The 21,705-nt window shown below is 29.8% G+C and overlaps 1 protein-coding gene across 1 annotated transcript in view; it reads left to right on the top strand.

Moving 5' to 3' along the window:
- LOC140447657 (calmodulin-lysine N-methyltransferase) overlaps positions 1-9,154 on the top strand; it is a 50,720-nt gene extending 41,566 nt beyond the window's left edge. Inside the window, exon 3 of the mRNA XM_072540440.1 lies at positions 5,478-9,154. Coding sequence (XP_072396541.1) covers positions 5,478-6,302 — 825 coding nt within the window. The 3' untranslated portion in view covers positions 6,303-9,154. The remainder of the gene's footprint in view (positions 1-5,477) is intronic.
- The last annotated feature ends 12,551 nt before the right edge of the window (positions 9,155-21,705 follow it).

The following is a 21,705-nucleotide window of genomic DNA, read 5'->3' as shown; positions in this document are numbered from 1 at the left end:
AGGGGTGGCGGACAGGGGTGAAATTGCAATTTTTTGGGGAAAAATTAACGATAAGTAATATGTCCGCCATTTTCATGGCTCATTATTTAGCCCCTAAAAACTCTAAATCCAAAAGGGCGGACAGCTGGGTTGGTACAGAGAGCCATAAAACGGGGTCAAATGTACCACTTGCCTGCGCATTTTAGGTCTCGGTAACAATTTTCAAACTGATTTTATTATGATATTTTTATACCGATTGATTTGAAAATTTGTATGCTCACTTCTGTTACTATTCTGAGAAGCGTCAAGTAGAGTTTTCCTCAAAATTTTCCAAAAAAATTTCCGTAAATGAAAATTTTCATAATCTTTTGAGGTAAAATCTAATTTTAAGAATCCTTTCGATTTTCTGTAAGTTAACCATGATTTTTTTCCAAAAATTTTCAAACGATTTTTACGATAAGAAAAAAAAATTAGAAAACCTTTTCTAAAACATTTGATAAAACTCTACGTCATCGTCTGAATCTTTTATAGAATATTTTGTAGTTTTAAAATGATATTATGATAATGTTTTTTTTTCAAACTAAAGTCATATTTACTTTACAAATCACATTTTTTTCTTAAATATAAATATTTTACGAATTAATTTTTAATTGAATAAATGTTTGATATTTGATATTTTATTAAATTAAAGTAATTTTATAATATTAACTGTTAAATATTTTTGGTATAACAAATAGTAGTTTACTTATTTTTTATTATAATAAAAAGGTTTTTAAATTTATATTGCGTAAATAATGGTTGTTCAGATATAAGAAAAATTTGATTTATTATTACATTAATAATCAAATACAAAATATATTATTTCTATTTATCAATAGGTAAAATTCAATTTGTAGAATTCCTTTAACATTTTACAATAATTATTAATAAAAATCAATTTAATAGTGGAATTATCAATTTTTTAAGTTTTGAAATTTACTTTGTACTTAGATATTTTCAATATTTTTTTTAACTTTCAAATTGATTGAACTTTTTTTTCATTAGTTAATTATAATTTTACAAATTCTGTTTGGACATTAATTTTGCATCATTATTATTTTAAAATATTAAAATAATAATGATGCGCGTTCCATTTAGATCAGTAATTCTAGACGCATGCGCTAAATGTAATAAGTATCAAGATGCTTTTATCCAACTTGGTGAAACTGACTTCGATTGTAATAAAGTTTTTGAAACCTTAGAAACTTTCATATGTCACTTATATGGAACAGGACTGACGAGAACAATTCCAAAAAGAAAAGTAAACGATGTCAGACTTTCACTATTTAACCGGCAGTATAAGTTGCATGATATGAACGAGCCTTTAAAAAAAAAACTAAAAAATTTCGATGCTTCAAGCTTACCACCATGTCAAGATGAATTACACCAACATCTACTGCGAGCCCATTATATTTCAAATATTTGGACAAATGCTCATAAAAAAGTACCAACAGAATTAATTGTTGAAGAACATGGTTGGGAGTTTGAAGATGAAACATATAAATTCAAATGGTTTAGTGGACCTCAGATGCCAGAATCAATTCGAGAAGTAGTGATTGAAAATGAAGCAGATAATGAATGTGATATTATTGAAAGTGAAAGTGACGAAGATGATGAATGTGATGACATCAGTGAGAGTGAGAAAAATGACGAAATTTTTAAAGTTTTTCTAAATTTTTTTTTCTTATCGAAAAAATCGTTTGAAAATTTTTGGAAAAATTCATGGTATAACTGACAGAAAATCGAAAGGATTCTACAAATTAGATTTTACCTCAAAAAATTACGAAAATTTTCATTTACGGAAATTTTTTTGGAAAATTTTGAGGAAAACTCTACTTGACGCTTTTCAGAATAGTAACAGAAGTGAGCATACAAATTTTCAAATCCATCGGTATAAAAATATCATAATAAAATCAGTTTGAAAATTGTTACCGAGACCTAAAATGCGCAGGCAAGTGGTACATTTGACCCCGTTTTATGGCTCTCTGTACCAACCCAGCTGTCCGCTCTTTTGGATTTAGAGTTTTTAGGGGCTAAATAATGAGCCATGAAAATGCTATCGCTAATTTTTCCCCAAAAAATTGCAATTTCATCCCTGTCCGCCACCCCTTATGTATCCACTCTCGCGTCCGCCCTTTGGGTTTTCGTCTAGTTATACCAAGATCTTACTCTGGGCAAATTTTCAGCCATATTATCGATCGTTAATTTTTCCGAAAAAAATTACAACTTCATCCCTGTATAGCCACTCCGTGTACCACGAGGGGCGTCCGCCTGTAAAACAAAGTCTTAACCCAGTTACAATGAATATATTCCAATAGAGAAATGTCATATTACTGATCAGTTCAAAATTTCGGCTCTATCTCTCCGACTATTAGGCAAGCTCCTCTTTCCTTTAATGGAGACAGATAGTTGAACGATATTTTATAAAATGTCTATCACCGGGTATGGATTTATTTTTGTCCAAGTTTTATATTGGTAAACTATTTCAAATGCAGTTCAAACAGACATATATTAAATTGTATGTTCCGTTTTAAATTCGTTCAATCTGTATATATATATATATATATATATATATATATATATATATATAAATATATATATATATATAAATATATATATATATATATATATATATATATATATATATATATATATATATATATATATATATAGGATTAGTAAAAAAATGATCAGAAAAGTCAGAAGAGTATCAGATCATACTTTATATTTACTTGGTTTACATCAAAGAAGTTTATTGTTTTAAAAATTTAACGAGCAGATTGCCATTGACTGAACTTTCCGTCGCATGCGACGGGCAGAATTACTAGTTTATTTATAAGAAAACTAAAGAATCTCTGGCATTTAATAATGCATTTCTTAGATGGATTTATTCGGTTTACGTCGGATTTAAAAATGAAAAATGAAGAAAATTTTTTTTATTGCAAGCCGAGAAAGTACATTTTTTTTTCATATACCGATTTTAATACTTGAAATTTAATTTTCTTCAATAAAAATTGTTTATAATTTTAAAACATTCCTGAGGCCCGCCAAATAATTAAATTTTAATTCCATAAAGTACGTTAGATGGGTTAGGTAAGTGTGTTTTTATAAGTAAAAAAATGGCAAACTTCTATATGGTTCTAGTTTTGGTTGTGCAAGATTTTTTATAAATTTAACTTAAAAAAAATATTAGATTGCAAAATTATTATGCGATATCTATTAAATCGATTTTAAGAAATTTGGTAAACCGTTTTATTATGTTGGGAAAATGTTCCAGACGGATTATGAAGGTCCTAAGAGCAATGGTTGAAAAACGTTGAATAAGAAAAGGCTGATCCTCCTCTTTTTTTGTATCTATTGCTCTTTTACAGCAATGGCAATAAATTAAAACATTTAACCAGGCGTATCTTACAGAAAATGCAATTTTCAAAATGAATTTTAAAGTTATAAGCAAGGCATGTAGAAAAAAATCGATGTTTTTAGTAATTTTTAAATATAATAATTTTTTTATTATTGTTCCCGACCAATTTTAGGGAGAGGATAAGTCAATTATTATTACTGAAGTTATCACCTAACTATTTCTGAAAAAATCCGAATGCCACCTCTCACATCCAAATTTAGTCGTTTTTTTACAGATTCGCGCTAGTTTACAATGTTTTCAGCATATTTCGGCTTTTTAAAATCAATAAAAAACATGTGTAAACCTAAATTTTGTTTATGGCTACTTTTTTTTATTACTCTAATGTAAAAATTGAATCATTTGATATTCTTTCCGACCTAAATGTCCTTTATTATTACCCATTCTTCCTATGTTGTTAATTTTTTCTAATAAATTTTGCTTAAATTTGACATGCTACTATAAGTAAGGTGATTCTTTTATAATAGATTGTTCTTTCATCTTCAAAATACATTTTTCCTATATTCTTTTTCCTTCCTTTTTCAATATTTCTGCAGCCAGTTCGTTTTTGTCTTGTATTCGTTGTTGTATTTATATAATTGTTGTAATTAAACAAGATTAAATGCAATAAAACTACACATACATTTCCCAACATTCCACCTTTTTTAAAATTTTATAAATAAAAGTAGGGACTAAGAATTGTAGCGATGCATTTTGCTTAGTCTCTCTATGTGCATGGTTTTATAGTGGATAACTACTAATTTGCTTTTCTCTTAGTGATTAATATTTTTAAATGCATATTTTATTTCTGTCTAATTATGAATGTTGGACTTACATGAATTTAAATAAACATTCCATCTACGATACGTGATATTCCACCATTTATATTTTTAAAGGTTGACGCTTAGGCATTACTAAAACCAGTTTCACGGCACTTGCCGCTCATAATCTAGTTCTTAACAAAACCAGAAAAACAAATATGAAACAAAAGCTCGAAAACAGAAATTTGAAGTACATGGTATTATCTAATTACAAAAGTTTTTTTTAGACAAGGCGAAAAGCTGGGATTCGTTCGGAAAAATATTCCCAAGAAATATCCCATAAGGTTCAAGAGGTCGCCTAGGCGAAAAGTTGTTCAAATTTTTTTAAACTTTTTTTTTTAAACAAATTGTAACAATCAATTTTTTCGGCCCAAACAATTTATTTTTGAATTTTTTGGATCATTCTGAACAAAATAGATCTCTTGTAGTTTTTTTGTAAACTTGATCGTTGTCGAATTATAAATAATTTAAAACTGAGAAAAACGCAAAATTACGATTTTCAAGGCTCGAAAACACAAGTAAAAAAATATTATTTTTGAAATCAAGTAGCTAAATTCTAGTTCAAGCCTTCTTTTATCAGCTCCTGATGAAAATTCTGGCCTTATTTTATTTGAATACTTTGTTTTTTCATTGTTAATGAAGCGTATATGGCAGGGCTCATTTGTACAATGAGAATTCAAACTAGCAAGTTAGGTTCTAGGTGAATTCAAAAATAATATTTTTACGTGTGTTTTTGTGCCTTAAAAAAGCTTTCAGTTTTAAATTGCTTGAACTCGAAAACGATTAAGTTTACAGAAAAATTACAAGAGACCTATTTTATTCAGAATGATCCTAAAAGTTCAAAAAAAATTGTCCGGGCCGAAAAAATGTATTGTTACAATTTGTTTAAAAAAAATTGAACAACTTTTCGCCTGGTCGACCTCTTGAACCTTATTTTGGGGTATCTCATGAAAGTGATTCTGCAAAAAAATCTCGTGGGAATATTTTTTCGAACAAACCCGAGATTTTCGCCTTGTCTATTTTGTGTTCGACCTACTCACTAGCTGTAGCTGTTAAACGCAAAATACCACGAAACTAGTCCTAGTAAGACCAAAGCGTATATATTTTCATATAAATTGCAGGAAATTTGGAAAGAGTTTGTGCAGTAAAACAAACTGAATAAATTCAATTTGTTTAAATATATTTAATATATATGAAAAAGTTGTCAATGTTATATTTTTTTAATATAGCTTTTTATTTAGAGCCCCACGGAAAGTCAGCCTTCCAGTCCAACCGATGAATTTTCTGTACGTCGAATTTCGTCCTTCATGCTCTTAAAAACGCAAGAACTCACCTCATTACCTTTAGTCAGTAGAGATAACAAAAAGCATGACCAAATTAAAAAATATACATGGTATAAATATTCGATATGCATAAATGGTAGCGAGTATTTCATAAACGTCGGCCACAGAAACCGCACTTTTTCCGCAGAGGATTTAATGGGGTTCAACAACACGGGTAATATTTGTATATGGCCATCCGAGGAGACTTTAAGCTACTTTGTTTGCTCAAATTTAGAAATATTTAAAGAAAAAAATGTGATAGAATTGGGTGGAGGCATGTCCTGCCTAGCAGGACTGTTCGCTGCTAAATACGGCCACGCTAAGAGTGTTCTAGTCACCGATGGTAATAAGGTTTCTATTGATAATGTCCAAGTGACACTCAAATGCAACACGTTCCTTAGTGAAGTCGGATGTAGTATTCTCCAATGGTCATCTTGCGAACCTGTCGATCAGTACGACGTTGTGCTGTGTGCTGATTGCCTGTTCTTTGACGACGCAAGAACCGATCTAATCAACTGTATTTGGTGTTGTTTGGCCAGCGATGGAACCGCTTACGTCATGGCTCCACAAAGAGGTTCCACCTTGGATATGTTCATCAAACAATCCGAGGAAAAAGGTTTTACGTGTAAAAAGAGATTGAGTTATAACGATGTTGTTTGGGAAAAACGCTTAGCACTTTTGGATAATTGTGATTTTGATGATAATATTCATTACCCTATACTCATAGAAGTGACCAAAAAATAAGTGTCCTTAGTATTTTGCATATTATATATTTATACCTATCACGATAATTTATGATTATTATTATAGACGACCATATTCCTTATATATATCTAGTCTGATATTTACCTTATCTGTGATAATTAATACCAATTTCCTCTGAATGTTAGTAATTGTTAGAAATCCATACATTTATATAAATATAAATTATCAAAGTATATAAAATGTTCTAATATACTAAATACCAGCGATAATTTGGAAACTACAGTGATTAAAGTGTCAGAAAATAATTTATGAGTTTATTGATAGACAATATTGCACATCTTACCTGTAAAATATTACCCAAGAGGTATGGTAAATAAAATATTTCACTAGATTATCATGTTTTTAAGACAGATATGTGCTTTACCTTGAATCAGTTTTTGTTTATCCTTCTTGAATAACTTGGACAAAGATACAATTCTCAAGCAACAAAAGGCTATTAGAAAGTATACGAATGACTCTAGAATATCAAAAGAAATTAATTCTATCTATACAAAGAATTGTAAAGAAAGGTAGGTCATAAGAATTATATAGATACAGAAAATAACTTACTAAAGACAATATGAATCAACAGTTATTTAGATACTCAATTTTTCAACAGTTCTTGAGTGGTTTAGATGCTTTTAATCCGGAATTTGTGAAAAACAGATAAATAAATCTCAAATAAAAATAATATTTAATAGCTTCGGTTGTCTGTTACTGAAACGATTTCTTAATCAGGCCATTAATACAGAATTAAAACGACGATTAAGTACCATTGAAATTGATAGTGGGAACGGAATATTAGTAATGGAAACAATTTTTGAAAATAACAAAGATAAAACGGCCAAGGTGACTGGGCCATCTATTTGAAATGCCAGAAAGAAGATGTTTCATTAGACTACACTACGCTGAAAGAAGTGAGGTAGGACCAGATGATCGTAAAATGATGGAGACCTTCAAGCGGAAACGGCATGCGACAGAGGGGCTTTAAGAGCGTAGGGATCAACTCGTTTAGATCATCTTCACGTAAAACTTTGATGAATACATACCGCTTCAACAAGAAATAATCTAGCAAGCAGAGCTAAAATATCATGGTAAAAAAGAAAAAGTAAGATAACTATTAGGAAATAATAAGTGACTCTTTGTAAAGACAAGAAAGCTGACTTGGCTTAGTAATAAGACATGCACTTTACACACGCATACTAGACTACAATTTAACCTTATGTATCAAATTGGTGTATGATCACTGGGGAAAGTCATTAAAAAACTTATTGGGAAAACGTTTACTTGTTTATCAAAGATATTGTGGAATATGACATTGAATCAGCATTACAGAATTCCGACTATTAAAGTTATATAATCTTTTCTATTGAAACATGAGCGTTTATTCGCGACCTATGAATTTTCTGGATATATCAAAGTACCATTTAAACATCACTCAAACAAATTCAAAATGTAAAATTGTTAAAGCTTGGAGGTCTGGAATATATGGTGTGATATCAAATATTCTAAGATCTCATATTTTTCAAATGAGTCAAAACTCATATTTTTACATACATTTAAGAATAGGAGAATACATTGATAACAGGTTGCTAGTCAAAAAGTGGCCCATAACTACATATATGCATGTTTTTATATCAAATTAAAGCTAATATTTTTTTAATACATAATACATAATAATATAAGGTTGCTCGAGAAAAAATGGTCGCAAATTAGGGTTGCTAGCTGTTAAAAACGCGAGGGATCAAAAATAAAGTAAAATAGAGTTGGGGCGCAACGACATTGGTTTAACAAGTGAAAATATCTATATTTAATATTAACGCTACCTGTCGACGCATACTTTAAAAACTCACATACCTGACACTAACCATGTTAAACCAGTGGCGTTGCGCGCTAGCCCTCTACTACTTTACCTTTAATTTATAACCATTTTTGTCAGGCAACCTTATATCATCATATTAAAAAATAATTAGCTTTAATTTGATATAAAAAACATGCATATACATCATGAGCAGCGTATTTTATTTAAAAATTAAATGAACAAAATTTTTGCTCAAAAATTAATTACTCTTTATTGAATTAACACTATTTGTGGCCACTTTTTGACTGGCAGCATGTTATCAATATATTCTCCTATTCTTAAATGTATGTAAAAATGTAAGTAATGTAATATTCAAAAATATAGGGATTACCACCCTTGTGAACCGTCTGCAGTAAAATATGACCAACCCTGTAAAAATTGGAACTTAATACAATTTGTTACCATTATAGCTACTATAATAAAAAACTTATTTTTCATGTACATTACCGCTATTAGATTCATTAGAAATTGTATGTAATATACTCAAATGTCAAATATGTTTTTTTAATTTGATCAGTTTTGTAGTTTCCAAGATATTTCTGGTGAACAGCTGCATTTGGGCATTTTATACAATGTTTTACCTATTGTAACCGGGCCATTGAGATTATCACGTAACACAATTATATAAATAGTCCTAATGCATGCATAATTATCCAATACATTAGAATAATAATAGAGAAACAGCACAATTAATTTTTTTTTATTTAATTTTGTATATAATAAATATTGAAAACTTTTTTAATACCTAATATATTTTTTACAAAAAATGTAATTAGGTTTCCTGTTAAAAACAGCTTTATGTAGTGCAGTGTACCAAGATTTTGAACTTGAATTCTATCAACATACATTGATTTGCTTGAAATTTTAACAGGAAGTAAGGAATACTTTAAAAAGCAAAATCTACCCTATGCTGAATTGAGCTTTTACTAGGGATGGAATCCACGCCAACTGGTAGGTTGGAATTTAAATTTTTCTTATGTTTTCAACCGATTTGTTACGACTAACTCAAAAACTTTACATTTTATCGAAAAAACTGTTAATAGTTAAAATGTAGCTTATAAAAAATCAAAGAAATTGCTCTTTTTATTTTTGCCGTAAGCAAAACTCATTTTACGAGTTATAACTCATGGAAGATAACAATTTCGAATTTAACTGTTATATGTCTAACAGTATTTTCTATAAAAAATACTAACTTCTGCTCTATATCAAATTTTACGTATCTCCGATACTTTTGTACCTATTTTGAAAAAAAAAATGGTATTTTTAAAAATGTCAAAAATATTTTTTTCATTGTAACCATAATTTTTTCAAAATTATTCATTTTAAATTGTTCAAACTTTTAGATCCTATTACTTATGCTTAAACAAAATGAATTTGAAATGAATATCGTTTAATTGCAATTAGGGTAGAAATAGCAAGGGTATTATTGTTTTTTTGTTCTCACGAAAAAAATATGAATCGACCTTAGTTTTATAATAACTCACTTGGTTAATATAGGTACTAGAGAGTTGTACAAAGTCTGCGTTTTAATTGTTTTTTAAGTACTTTACGGCTTTTTCGATAAAATGTAAAGTTTTTGAGTTATTCGTGAAAATCGATTGAAAACAGAAAAAAAATTTGAAATATTCAACCACGAATAAGTCTAAAACTACTGATTTTTCGAAAAAACTATAGAATTTTTTTTGTTTAGAATATAATTTTTTATCGATTCTTGAGGTTATTTTTAATATAAAGGTACCATTTTATCAAAATCGATAGGTGTTTATGGAAATCGGAGGTTATTCCATATTTTTATCGTGGTACACTGGACTAATTGCACCTAAGTTAACTTAATACGAATGTAAACACAAAAAACTTACAAAAGTTACAAAATAAGAACCGATTTTGCTTGTGATATAATTGATATATTGATACAATGAAAATGGATACGTTGCTTTCTTCTGGTAAGAAAATCTTTAAAAAAAGTAACGGAATCTGTGCACCCTATAAAACTTTAGGTAGTTGTTATACCCTAAACCCCCATATTTTTTTATCAACATTATAATTAAATTATTATACTGACACCATTAGCTTACAACGTTTTTAAAACTTTTTGTCCTTTAGTACTTTTTTGAAAAGCCAGTTTTTATCGAGACGGCCTCTTTTTCATTATACTTCAAAAATTCTGAGTAAAAAAAGTATATGAAAAATAAGAAATAACTTTTCATGTCATTCGCAGGTGTACAAGATATCTATTGAATCTTATTTAACTATTTACACGTGTAGTGTATTTTAAAAATGTTCAAAAAAGTCTCCAGTTTCTTGAATACACATTATGGGCACGAGCCGAAACATATTTACACAACTTTAATGATTCTAGTTCTCATTATACAGCTCCCCTCATGAAACCCCAGAAATAAAACTCAATAGGGTTTAGATCTGGACATCTGCATGGCCAAGAACTAGAGGCGTCTTGGCTCCTTTCAATCAAAAATCCAGGGTACTACCGGAAAAGATATTCCCTAGCTGCGTTACATTAATGCGCTGGAGCAACATCCTGTTAACACAACATATTTTGCCTGGTTGCGATACTTACCTCTTTCAAGTATTGTGGTAATACCCTTTATAAGAATTGAAAGTAATTTTTATCGTTAAAGTTGTTTGTTGTTAAATTAAGTTATTGTCCACAATCCATGCCCTAACTTTGACTTTAAAAGTAATGGGGGGCTTTTTGCGTAAAGCTTTTGTTTCGCCCAGATTGCGCGTTATAATGGTTCGTAATGGCATTTCTATTCAAGGAAAAAAATACGAAAACAAGTGTTTTCCGTTAAAAAAAATCATAAAATCTTATTCTTTTAGGATTATTTTCATCCAATAATTCGTGAGCGATTGTTAAATGATCATTCATGAGTTATGAATCTTCTCCAAACCACCATATAGAAACATCTCATTAAGTAACTGCCACCCTCGTACAGCTTCAAGAGATTTCGTGAATTGCATCTTTCATTTACTCATCGTTTGGATCCACTTTTGGACGACTATTACTAGCAAGGTGCGATCGCAATGTAGCTGTCTGCAGAAAACAAAGATCAATCGAAACAAATGCTCGTCTGTCTGTGATTCTCCTTGAGATATTTTTCAGGCGAAAAATTTTAAAAACATTCTGGTAAACTAATGGCGGCTCATTCATAATTACATAGTAACATACACAAATATTTGGGGGGATTTAGGGTGTCATATCTCCCATAATTTTTTATGGAAAAATCGGTTTTTATTTTGTAACTTCTAAGGGCTTTAACTTTTTCTGTGCACATTCGTGTTAAGGTATGTTAGGTTTAATCGAGCTATTTTTGACTCCCGAATAGGTGGTTTAATATTTATACTATCTCTTTGGTACACCATGTATATCTTTACCCAATCTAATTTTAGAATTTTTTGAAAGTTTCTTATTAAAATCTCGCAAAAACAAATTTTTATAAGTTTCAAAAATTTAATTTTGAATACTATAGCCAAGTGTAGAAATGCAAAACTATATTTGTTTAAAATAACAGGCTTTGTAGCCATTATAAATACAATATTTATTTTTTTGACACTTGGCCAAAATTAAATATATCTACGAAGACCCTGTTTAAATGTTTATTATCATGCTCCTTAATTAAAAATTAATTTTAATTCCTCTCAATGGTCCTATAAATATTATTTTAACAGTGGTTTAAGTGTGATACAATTATTTAATTGTCAGTTAGACATACACACCTATCTACGTAAGAAAGTTTTGTTTTTCTCCCTTTAAAGTTAAAATAAAATATTTCATACGTACACTAGGAGTACATAAAGTTTTTCACTGGCATGTTTGTATGCATTTAGCGAGAATCAATACTCCATACCTTCCAATATTAACGCTGGAAAATTTATGTCTAAGTGGAGAGAGTAAACTATGCTGATAAGACAGTGTTTATTATTAAAATAATAAACCTCACTGAATATCACGTTTGTATTTTCAATATCCGCTTCGAGGTGTATATTTACCAATTCGATCGCATACAAAATAATCGGACTATGACAAAAAAAAATAATTAGTCTAAGTAATGTATGCAGTCGATAATCCTGCCAACAGGAAACCGTTCTTAGATTTTACATGGATGTGCACCCCATCACAGAACATTAATTGGAACACATTATTTCATATCCTAAGTATGTCAATATTTTCAAAAAGTGTTATTTAAGAGTTTTAAAGATTGAAAACATTATCATGTAGATGTACCTATATCAAGTTGATCGGTTGATTTATTTACATCGAAAATATTATCTCTAATCTATAAATATTATAGGACTAATGATAACGTAAGATCATTAACAGAAACAACACCTCAAAAGAACGGCGTCAATATTAACTTAGAGAAGTTTATGCATAAAAATAAGTACATCTTATATACTAAAACGCTAAGCCCTTTTCTTGTCCACCACTTTACTCAAAAACCATATTAGATAATTAAAATATTTTTTCGGAATATTATTAGTATTACGTATGAGATTGTCAAGATATACTTTTGGTACAAAAATTCACTTCCGGTTTTGAGATGACCGGAAGTTAAAATTTACTTTAAGTTTTAGACCCCACAATGTATATATGGATCGAAAGGTCTCGTCTAGACGAATCTAAATATGTACTTCCGGTTGCGATCCGACACCGGAAGTGACCCGAAACGCGCATTAAACGTCAAGATAGAGCAAATCTGACACCGGATTCGTGATCAGCATGCAAAATTAACTGCTAGATGATATCCATGTCGACATTTGATAAACTAAAAATTGCATTCCGGTTTTGAGGTCGACTTCCGGTTTCGTTTTTATTAGTCAAATCAATAGAGAATTCAACGTAGAGTTCAAAAATGTAAGTTCACGAAATTATCATTTATAGTTTTTGAGTTATTGATAAAAATATTTTTACTTCCGGTCATTGTATACTATATTGTATATTTTTCTCGCAAAATAAAAATTTCATTTAAAAAACTCAAATGTCGAGTTGGTCCGCTAGTAATTACTATTTTCGTTAGGAATAAGTCACGAAATAAGTTTATTTTTGACGTTTCGATTTTCAGTTCGGAAATCGTTTTCAAAATACAAACATTAATGTTTGTTAAAACAAAGAAACCAATAAGCCTTTTTTAAAATCTCAATTAACAACATTAAGGGCTGAAATTAACGAATCTTTAATAAGAAAATTCATAGTTTTTTTACAACTTTTAGCAAAAAAATTATTGAAAATTGTTTAAAAAAGATTGTTATAAACAAAGAGTCCTTTTCGTTCCGACTAGAGGAAAAGAAGTGGGGCTAGCCGAATGAAGGGCCAGAAGCTCTCTTCAAAAAATCCAACGCAGTTTTAAGATAGAGCGCTCGAAAAAAAAAAAATGATATATGGCGGGTTCTAATTTGCTCTTCCCTTTTGTAAACCAAAGTGCAACGCTAAAATAAAATTTATTATATTTTCATTGCAAAATTATACAAAACAAAGCAGCTACGGGAAATTACTACGGGATGTACAAACCTTTTCTTAAGTCGTTTTTTGTTGTATTTTTTTTATTTATGTATTTAAAATATAACTATATTAAGTAATTATTATTTATAATCAGTATTAAATTGTTCTTTATCAACAATTTTTTCTACCACTTTTATTAAATTTAAACAAATCAGTTTTTTAGTATTAAAAAAATATTTTTAGAACAAAAAATCCTATATTTATATAAATTATATTATGTTCTTAAAGTTTAAATTCATAATCTTATTTGAAATAGTCCTTTTATAATAAAAGTGGATGTTGTCAAGAGAAAATGATGGTCAAAAATGGTTTAAGCAATATTTTTTAAACAAATTGTAAAATTAATTTTTTTTGCCGTAACAAAGTTTTTTAGGTTAATTGGCTCATTCTGAACAAAAATGTTAGTAATTTTTCTGTTAAATGCATCGTTTTCGAGTTATAAACAATTTAAGGTCTTAAAAAACGCGAAAATAGCCATTTTCAAGGTTCGATAACTCAATGAAAAATTAATATTTTAAATTTAGCAGTCTTTAAATTAAACCTAATAATCCATTTTATAGCAATCCATTGGTTTGTAATTGTTAATTTCATAATGTTATCCTATATGTGGAAACCACATATAAGATATTTAAGAAGTTATAATTTCTTATAATATAATATTAAATATACGATTTTTTGTTCAAATGATCTGATGAACTAAAAAACTAATTTGTTCAAATTTAATGAGAGAATTAGAAAAAATTGTTTATAAATAACAATTTAATACTGTTAATAAATAATATTAATTTAATAAGAGTATATACACTCTGGGCCAAAATTAACCGGCCACCTTAAAAATGGGTAATTTTTGATTTCTTATATCTCCTAAACCTGTTGTATGATTTAAATGATTTTTTTAATATATTATAGTCTTATTCCTTGACAATATCTTTATAATAATATTGTTGCTAAACAGGTAAATTTTCATTGTATACCGGGTGTACGAATCAAACTGTGTTTTTTTCTTAAAGTTTGCACCACTCTGTGGAATATTCTATCTAGCATTTGTAGAATACTGAAATTAAATCGTAACTATAGCCTCATGCTTTCTCAAAATTTAGATCCGCGGAAGGGAAAAAATAGTCTTTTTGAAAAAAAGTCATTTGTTACAGTAAAAATTCAATGAATAAAATCTTCGAAGAAAATTCAAATTAACAATAATTTGGAAATCAAAGTATAATTGAAAAAAAATTGGGTATCAATAATGGGTGTTGCCGCCTCTAGCCCTTAGGACTTCTTGGAGCCGGTTTGGCAATCCATTTATGATATCCTGGATATCAGATTGGGCGATATTGTGCCACTTCTCTACTGCAGCTGTCTTCAGCTATTTAAAGGATGCAGGGGCTGGTACTCTTGCTCTTACCCATCTTCTGAGGTTGTCCCAGATATGCTCAATTAGGTTAAGATCGGGACTGTGTGCTGGCCATGGTAGAACTTGAATCTCGACCTCATTAAGGTACTCACGGGTAGATCTTGCTGTATGGCAACGTGCATTGTCATGCATTAGTCTGAAGTTATCACCGATGAATGGTGCAAAAGGCATGACATGGTCTTGGAGAACTTCTTGCACGTATACTTGGGCACTCACACTGCCTCTACCGAACACAACAAGATCAGTACGCGCCATGTAAGAAATACCTCCCCAAATCATTATTGACCCTCCTCGGTAAGCCACTGTTTCGGTTATAGAGCATGCAGCAAACCTTTCATTTTGACGCCTATAGACGTGTTGGCGTTCATCTGGACCTTTTAGGGCTATTCTGCTCTCATCTGAGAACAGTATATTCTTCCATTCTGCCATAATCCAGTTAGCATATTCTCGCGCAAAATAAAGTCTAGCCCTACGGTGTTGTGGAAGCAGTTGTGGTGCGCGAGCTCGACGAAAAGCCCTCAAGTTTATTTCTGACAGTCTTCTTGTAATGGTTTGTCTACTCACACTAACGTTTCTCACCTCAAGAAGAGACCTACGAGCTTTAGGAGCGGTGCAAAAGTGATTTCTCAATACTTTAGTGATAATGAAGCGATCATCTCGAACTGAAGTGCATCGTTTTCGGCCTTAACCTGGCCTGTGGTTGTACGATCCTTTCTCCCGAAATAGTCTGATGGCATCTTTTACCGTAGTTCTGGGTACATCGAGTATACCAGCGATATGACGTTGACTGTAAGCAGCATCAACTAAAGCCACTGCCCTAGCAGCCTCAGTTGGAACAAGTGGCATTTTTAAAATCACAAACAATTAATAAGCACTAAAATTTCAACTTAAACAATATTCGCTCACAATGATATAAAATTACAATTTTAATTATTAATTTTAATTACACATTTAATTTTAATTACAAATTGTTCAAGAATTGTTATTAACACGGAAACAGATTTGCAACAATGTCGTACAACGACTATATGTCAAAAATCCTTCGATAACACAAATTTAGGAAACAAGCTGTCACAGGTAATGTAAACAAAACAATAATAAAGGTGGTGGGGTTAATATTGCTGGTGAGTTAAATCGTCTGTATTAATGAAAAACATGGCTAGTTGTTAAACTACCTAACTTTTGTATTATCCAACATAAACGAATGAATCAAAAAACATATTGAGCAAACATTAGGCTATAGTTAGGTTTTAATTTCAATATTTTATAAATGCTAGAATATTCCACAGGATGATGCAAACTTTAAGAAAAAAACACAGTTTAATTCGTACACCTGGTATACAATGAAAATTTACCTGTTTATCAACCATATTATTATATCGATATTGTCAAAGAATAAGGCTACAACATATTAAAAAAATCACTTAAATCGGACAACAGGTTTAGGAGATATAAGACATCAAAAATTACCCATTTTTAAGGTGGCCGATTAATTTTGGCCCAGAGTGTATTTTATAATAACAATAAAAAACGACTTAAGAAAAGGTTTGCACATCCCGTAGTTATTAGCTGCTTTTTTTTTGAATAATTTTGCAATGAAAATACGATAACTGATATTATTTTAATGTTGTACCCCAGTTTAAAAAAGAAAGAGCAAAGTTAGTCTAGTAGAACCCGAGATATGTCATTTTTTTTCGAGCAATCTATCTTGAAACTTTGTTGGATGTTTTGAAAAGCGCAGCTGGCCCTTCATTCGGCTAGCCCCACTCCTTTCACTTTAGTCGGAACTAAAAGTACCCTTTGTTTACAACTCTCCTGTTTAAACAATTTTCAATAATTTTATTTGCTAAATGTTTTGTTAAAAACTTTGAATTTTCTCATAAAAAATTGGGTAATTTCAGCTCCTAATCTAGTTAATTAACGTAACAGTGATTTAAAAAAAAATGGTCTAGCTTAGCTCCTAAAGGTCGTAGGACCTCTTTTTTTCTAAAAGTTGTGTTTTTTAACTAGCTTTCCGACTATTTTTTTGTTATTTAATTTGAACTAAATTCTACGGAGTTATTGTAAATGTTTTTAAGCTTAAAAAGTGCAATTTATTATTAAATCATTTTGTGTACATAAATGTATTGTTTTTAAAACTTTTTTTCTACGTGTTATTAATATACGTCTTAACAAAAAAAATAAGTCCCGAATTATTGAGATACATTCAGTCAAATTATCTGAACCAGGCTTAGAAATTAGTTCATTTTTCAAAAAATCTTAAAAACAAATTGAATTTCGCAAAAAATTATTCAACCGATCCGGCCCATCTTTTGCAAACAATTTAAACATGATAAGATCCTCAAGTTCAGGTACATTTAAACAGATTTTAATAAATTATAAAAAAGTTTTTAACAATATTTAAAAACAGCGATTTTGTTGTTCATTTTGAAATAACTTTTTTGTTTATTAACCGATTTTAATTTAGAATATCACATTTTGTGTATCATTTTTTTCCAAAAAGCTTGTCTGTTGACGTCAAATCTCTAAAGAGACAAGTTTATAAGTTACGAGCAAAATAATGAGTTTGACGTTTTGATTGTTTATTTAAAAAAATATTTCCACTAAAAATTGATGAATCCCTAGATAGGAGTCTTTTTGTAATATCTCATACTACATATTTCAACTGTCAAACCCATCTATATAGTTAGGACGAAAAAATTCTTATTTTTTACTACCTAGATTGGTCTAAAACTTTACTGTGTGGAATATTCTTTGTATATATGTGGCTGACTTTTTTACCCATAGTATAACACAAACTTAAACCCAATTTGAAAAATTAGAATCGGATAATTATTATATTAGCTTAGAAAAATGTTTAAAGATGTTATCAAAGTTGTGTGTATTTATCGTTAATGTGTGAATAATTTTTTGGTTATGCAAACAAATTTGAATAAGAAAAATACAGCTTTTATAGACTCTTTAAAAACTTCCCCAGGCTCAAATATTTTATTTGATTGTAATTTTTCAAAGTTGAATTTAAAGCTTGTAAACTCTTCTACCCTAAATATCGTAAAAAATCAGTAGTTTATAAAACAAACAATGATTTGAAAATTTTTTTTACAAAATAATTTACAATTGTCTTCGGTTAATGGACTTGCTTTGTTCGGAGTTCGGATCGCTCCTGAAGGCGAAATTGTAAAAAGCTAAACAGGTAGATAGTGAGTGTTAAACGCAAACCAGCCGATAATATTTGTGAGAACCTTCTAAGGTAATACATTTATCTTTGAAAAAAGTATATTGCCCATTATATTCACAATAATTTGAATAACAACAGAAGAAAAATTCTACCATGTTTACTGAAAAATGGAGCAGAAGTTATTGAGTTTATAAAAACAACAACTATTTCGATAAAAAATGAAGAACATTTTGTTCTCATTACCGAGGATCATCGAGTTAGAATCTATGGAGAAGCTATGAGCATAATAACGTGTGTATTAAAAACGGCGTCAGTGGGTGTGGCTAACGATGATACCAATATGGCGGTGTGATCAGGGCCGGACTCAATAATATTAAAACTACTATACAAATATGACTAGTTATTCAGAAGATTTAATCATAATCTAAAAAAGTGCAATACATTTTTAATAAACTATGATTTATTTATCCCGCGGTAAACACTAAAAACATGCCATATTATACATAAAGATAAATTAATACAGTCAAATAACAAGTTTTATCTGAAAGAGATAATAAAATATAAATAATATTTTAAAGGGTAAAATGAATATACGGTATGAAATAAAAGAATTACGTTCGTTTTACAACTTATATATTTGATAACTACAAATTAACTGACACTTAAAAATTTAGTTCAATTAACAAAGTTAGAAAAGCTATTACTAAAAAAACAAAATTGAATATCTGGCGAATATCACAATGGAAGTACTATGTAGAAATAAAAATAATTATGTTGCAGTAGTTAATAAGAAATTTTAAGATATTTAGCATGAAGATATTTGAGTATTCTCAAGAATAGCACGATCTACCTTACTTATAAGATTTTTTATGAATTAATTTATTATCTGAAGTACGGGCCATTACTTTGTTTACATATTTGTATACTAACCTGTGGAACGCTATTCCTGAAGATTTTTTATTAACATTGCTTCTGCTACTGCAACTACGTTGAGAACAAGAAACCATTATTATGCACTATCACAATATAATATTACAGTTTTTATAAAAGTATTATAAAACTAAAAATATTCGAAAAACAACAAACGTAAACAATCATTCACGATCTGTCAAAACGATCATAACAATATGGCCGAAGTGAGGTCATTTTTAGTCACGTGATGCCCTCTCCATAGATTCTAACTCGATGCCGAGGATCTTAATGTAATTGTCCTATTTACGTGTCTAACAAATGTCATTCTTTTGTGAAATAGTAACAATTTATATGTCGATGGTACATTCAGCTACTGTATTAAATTAAAAATAAATAAATATCGAAACTAAGTAAAAGAATTCTACTTTTTAAAACAATGGGTATTCATTAGTGTAAATATCTGTACTACATAAAAATATTCATCTATTGCTTATATTTCCGGTCAAATAAAAACAAATAGGTTAGGCACAGAATAAATAACAATCAGAATGCCCATTCTCAGATGCCGCCTTTGAAGTTTGTCAGCACGCGATCGCCATATTTTAAACGGAAACATAGACTCGGATTGAGAAATTTGTGACAAGCTACGACAGAACTGTAATTTAAATTTTAGAGAATAATAATTTAGTACATTTGAAATAATTTAATCTATTCTTCAACGAAAAGTACGAATAAAATAGTGCATATTAGGTCTATAGTTGCCGTAAATAAATTAAACCGGGTTAATTTTTCTATGTACACCAGATAAAATGTCACTGAACAGCACTGGTTCCGTTTAAAACATGGCTGATTTCGTCTGCGCGAACGAGATGCGCGTACTTATTTTTTCAAGCAGAGTGGGCATTCTGATTGTATATTATTCTGTGGATTAGGTTAGGTTAAAAAAGGTACAAAAAGGAATATCATAGAGCCTACTCTGTATATTAAAAAAAATTGTTATGGGGACTAATTTATGATTTTATTTTTGTTTTCTTCTCGGGAACCACTTTATGTGTGTTACTTCAGGTAGAAAATTAGCCAAGGAGTTAGTTTTAATTCTGGGGACGAATTTAATTACGACCTACTTATATTCTATTTAATGCAAATAAGTAATTTTATTAGACAATCAGAATCTTTAATACTTCAGTAAATGACCAGTTTTGGAGTGTAATTTTCCTCGTCACAACGGATTTGCTTGAAAATTTGAATTTATTGGATTTAGATTCCTCTCACCCTCTACTTCACTTTTGGACTTTACTTCATTAAAAGATAATTTGAATCAATTATCCGCTTTAATTCACAATTTTCCGATTTTTTCTAATTGGGGTCGCTTTCATCCCTAAAAAATAAAAAGCAACCAACGGCACAAATCCAAAAATGAAGTGGAGGGTAAGTAGAACCTAAATCCAAATTTTCATGCAATTCGGTGGTGACATGGAAAATTACAGGGTATCGCCGTATTTCACGTTCATTTACTGGACTATAAATAGGCTCTCCGAAATCGTGCATATTCTTTTCTATTTTATTTTTCTGTATATTAAAGAAGAACTAGCGAACGCGAATTATAAATTATTTTGCACAATTATGTAGGTATTTGAAACATTATTTGATTGAAAAAATATGGACCATCGAAGGACGATAAATGTCTGCAAAGTAGGTACGATATACGTACACAAATAATACGAAAATATATACGATAATATACGATGTAACTTCCTCAACCGACAAACAATTTGCTTTTGATGGACAATGATTTGTTGCATTGTCAACGTATATACAGACAAGATTTACAGCTATACATTATTTTCGCACCTTGTATTTATTTTCACTATAATATTAAATTTTAGTAAATAGACCAGCCAATAAGAGAAAATTTCTAGAATAAAATTCGTAGGATTCTGAAGTACGTAACAATGTGTTGACTTAAACCACTGCTAAAAAACGATTTTATTATATGTAATGAATTGTAATTTTTTATTATTCCCGAACAGAGCTGTGCTAAAACAAATTTAATGTGTTCTGGCCATATCTAGGTTTTAGGTATTAGTTGTTGTCATTACGCCATTTAATGTACGGAGTGGCCTACCGAAAACGTACATAAAGGAATGTTTGCCAGGAAAAGGTCTTGTGAAAAAACCATCAGGGTTGTTTGTTAAGGACACAACTTCTTACGCAAAAATTATATATTAAGCTTTACTCTCCTAAGTGAATGAGGTGTCAGCCAAAATTGTTACCTCAAAAATTTATTTATCGCCCAAAGTGAAAAGTTATAGTAAAGGATTTTTAATTACCTATGTATTGCTCTTTTGTTTTTGAAATAGGGTACACTTGTCTAGAAAATTTGTCATGAAATGTCACTAATACATTTTTCAAAAAAAATGCAAAATTTTAATCGATTCTATCGATTTAATGTTGAAAATTTCGTCCATCAATAAAAAATATTTTCATACCGTTGACGAATATGTCACAGCACATGCGGCGTTA

This window comes from Diabrotica undecimpunctata, chromosome 8 (assembly GCF_040954645.1).
Source record: "Diabrotica undecimpunctata isolate CICGRU chromosome 8, icDiaUnde3, whole genome shotgun sequence".
NCBI classification, from domain to species: domain Eukaryota; kingdom Metazoa; phylum Arthropoda; class Insecta; order Coleoptera; family Chrysomelidae; genus Diabrotica; species Diabrotica undecimpunctata.
The sequence above is the reverse complement of the archived record's forward strand: the minus strand, read 5'-3'. Positions and strand labels throughout refer to the sequence as shown.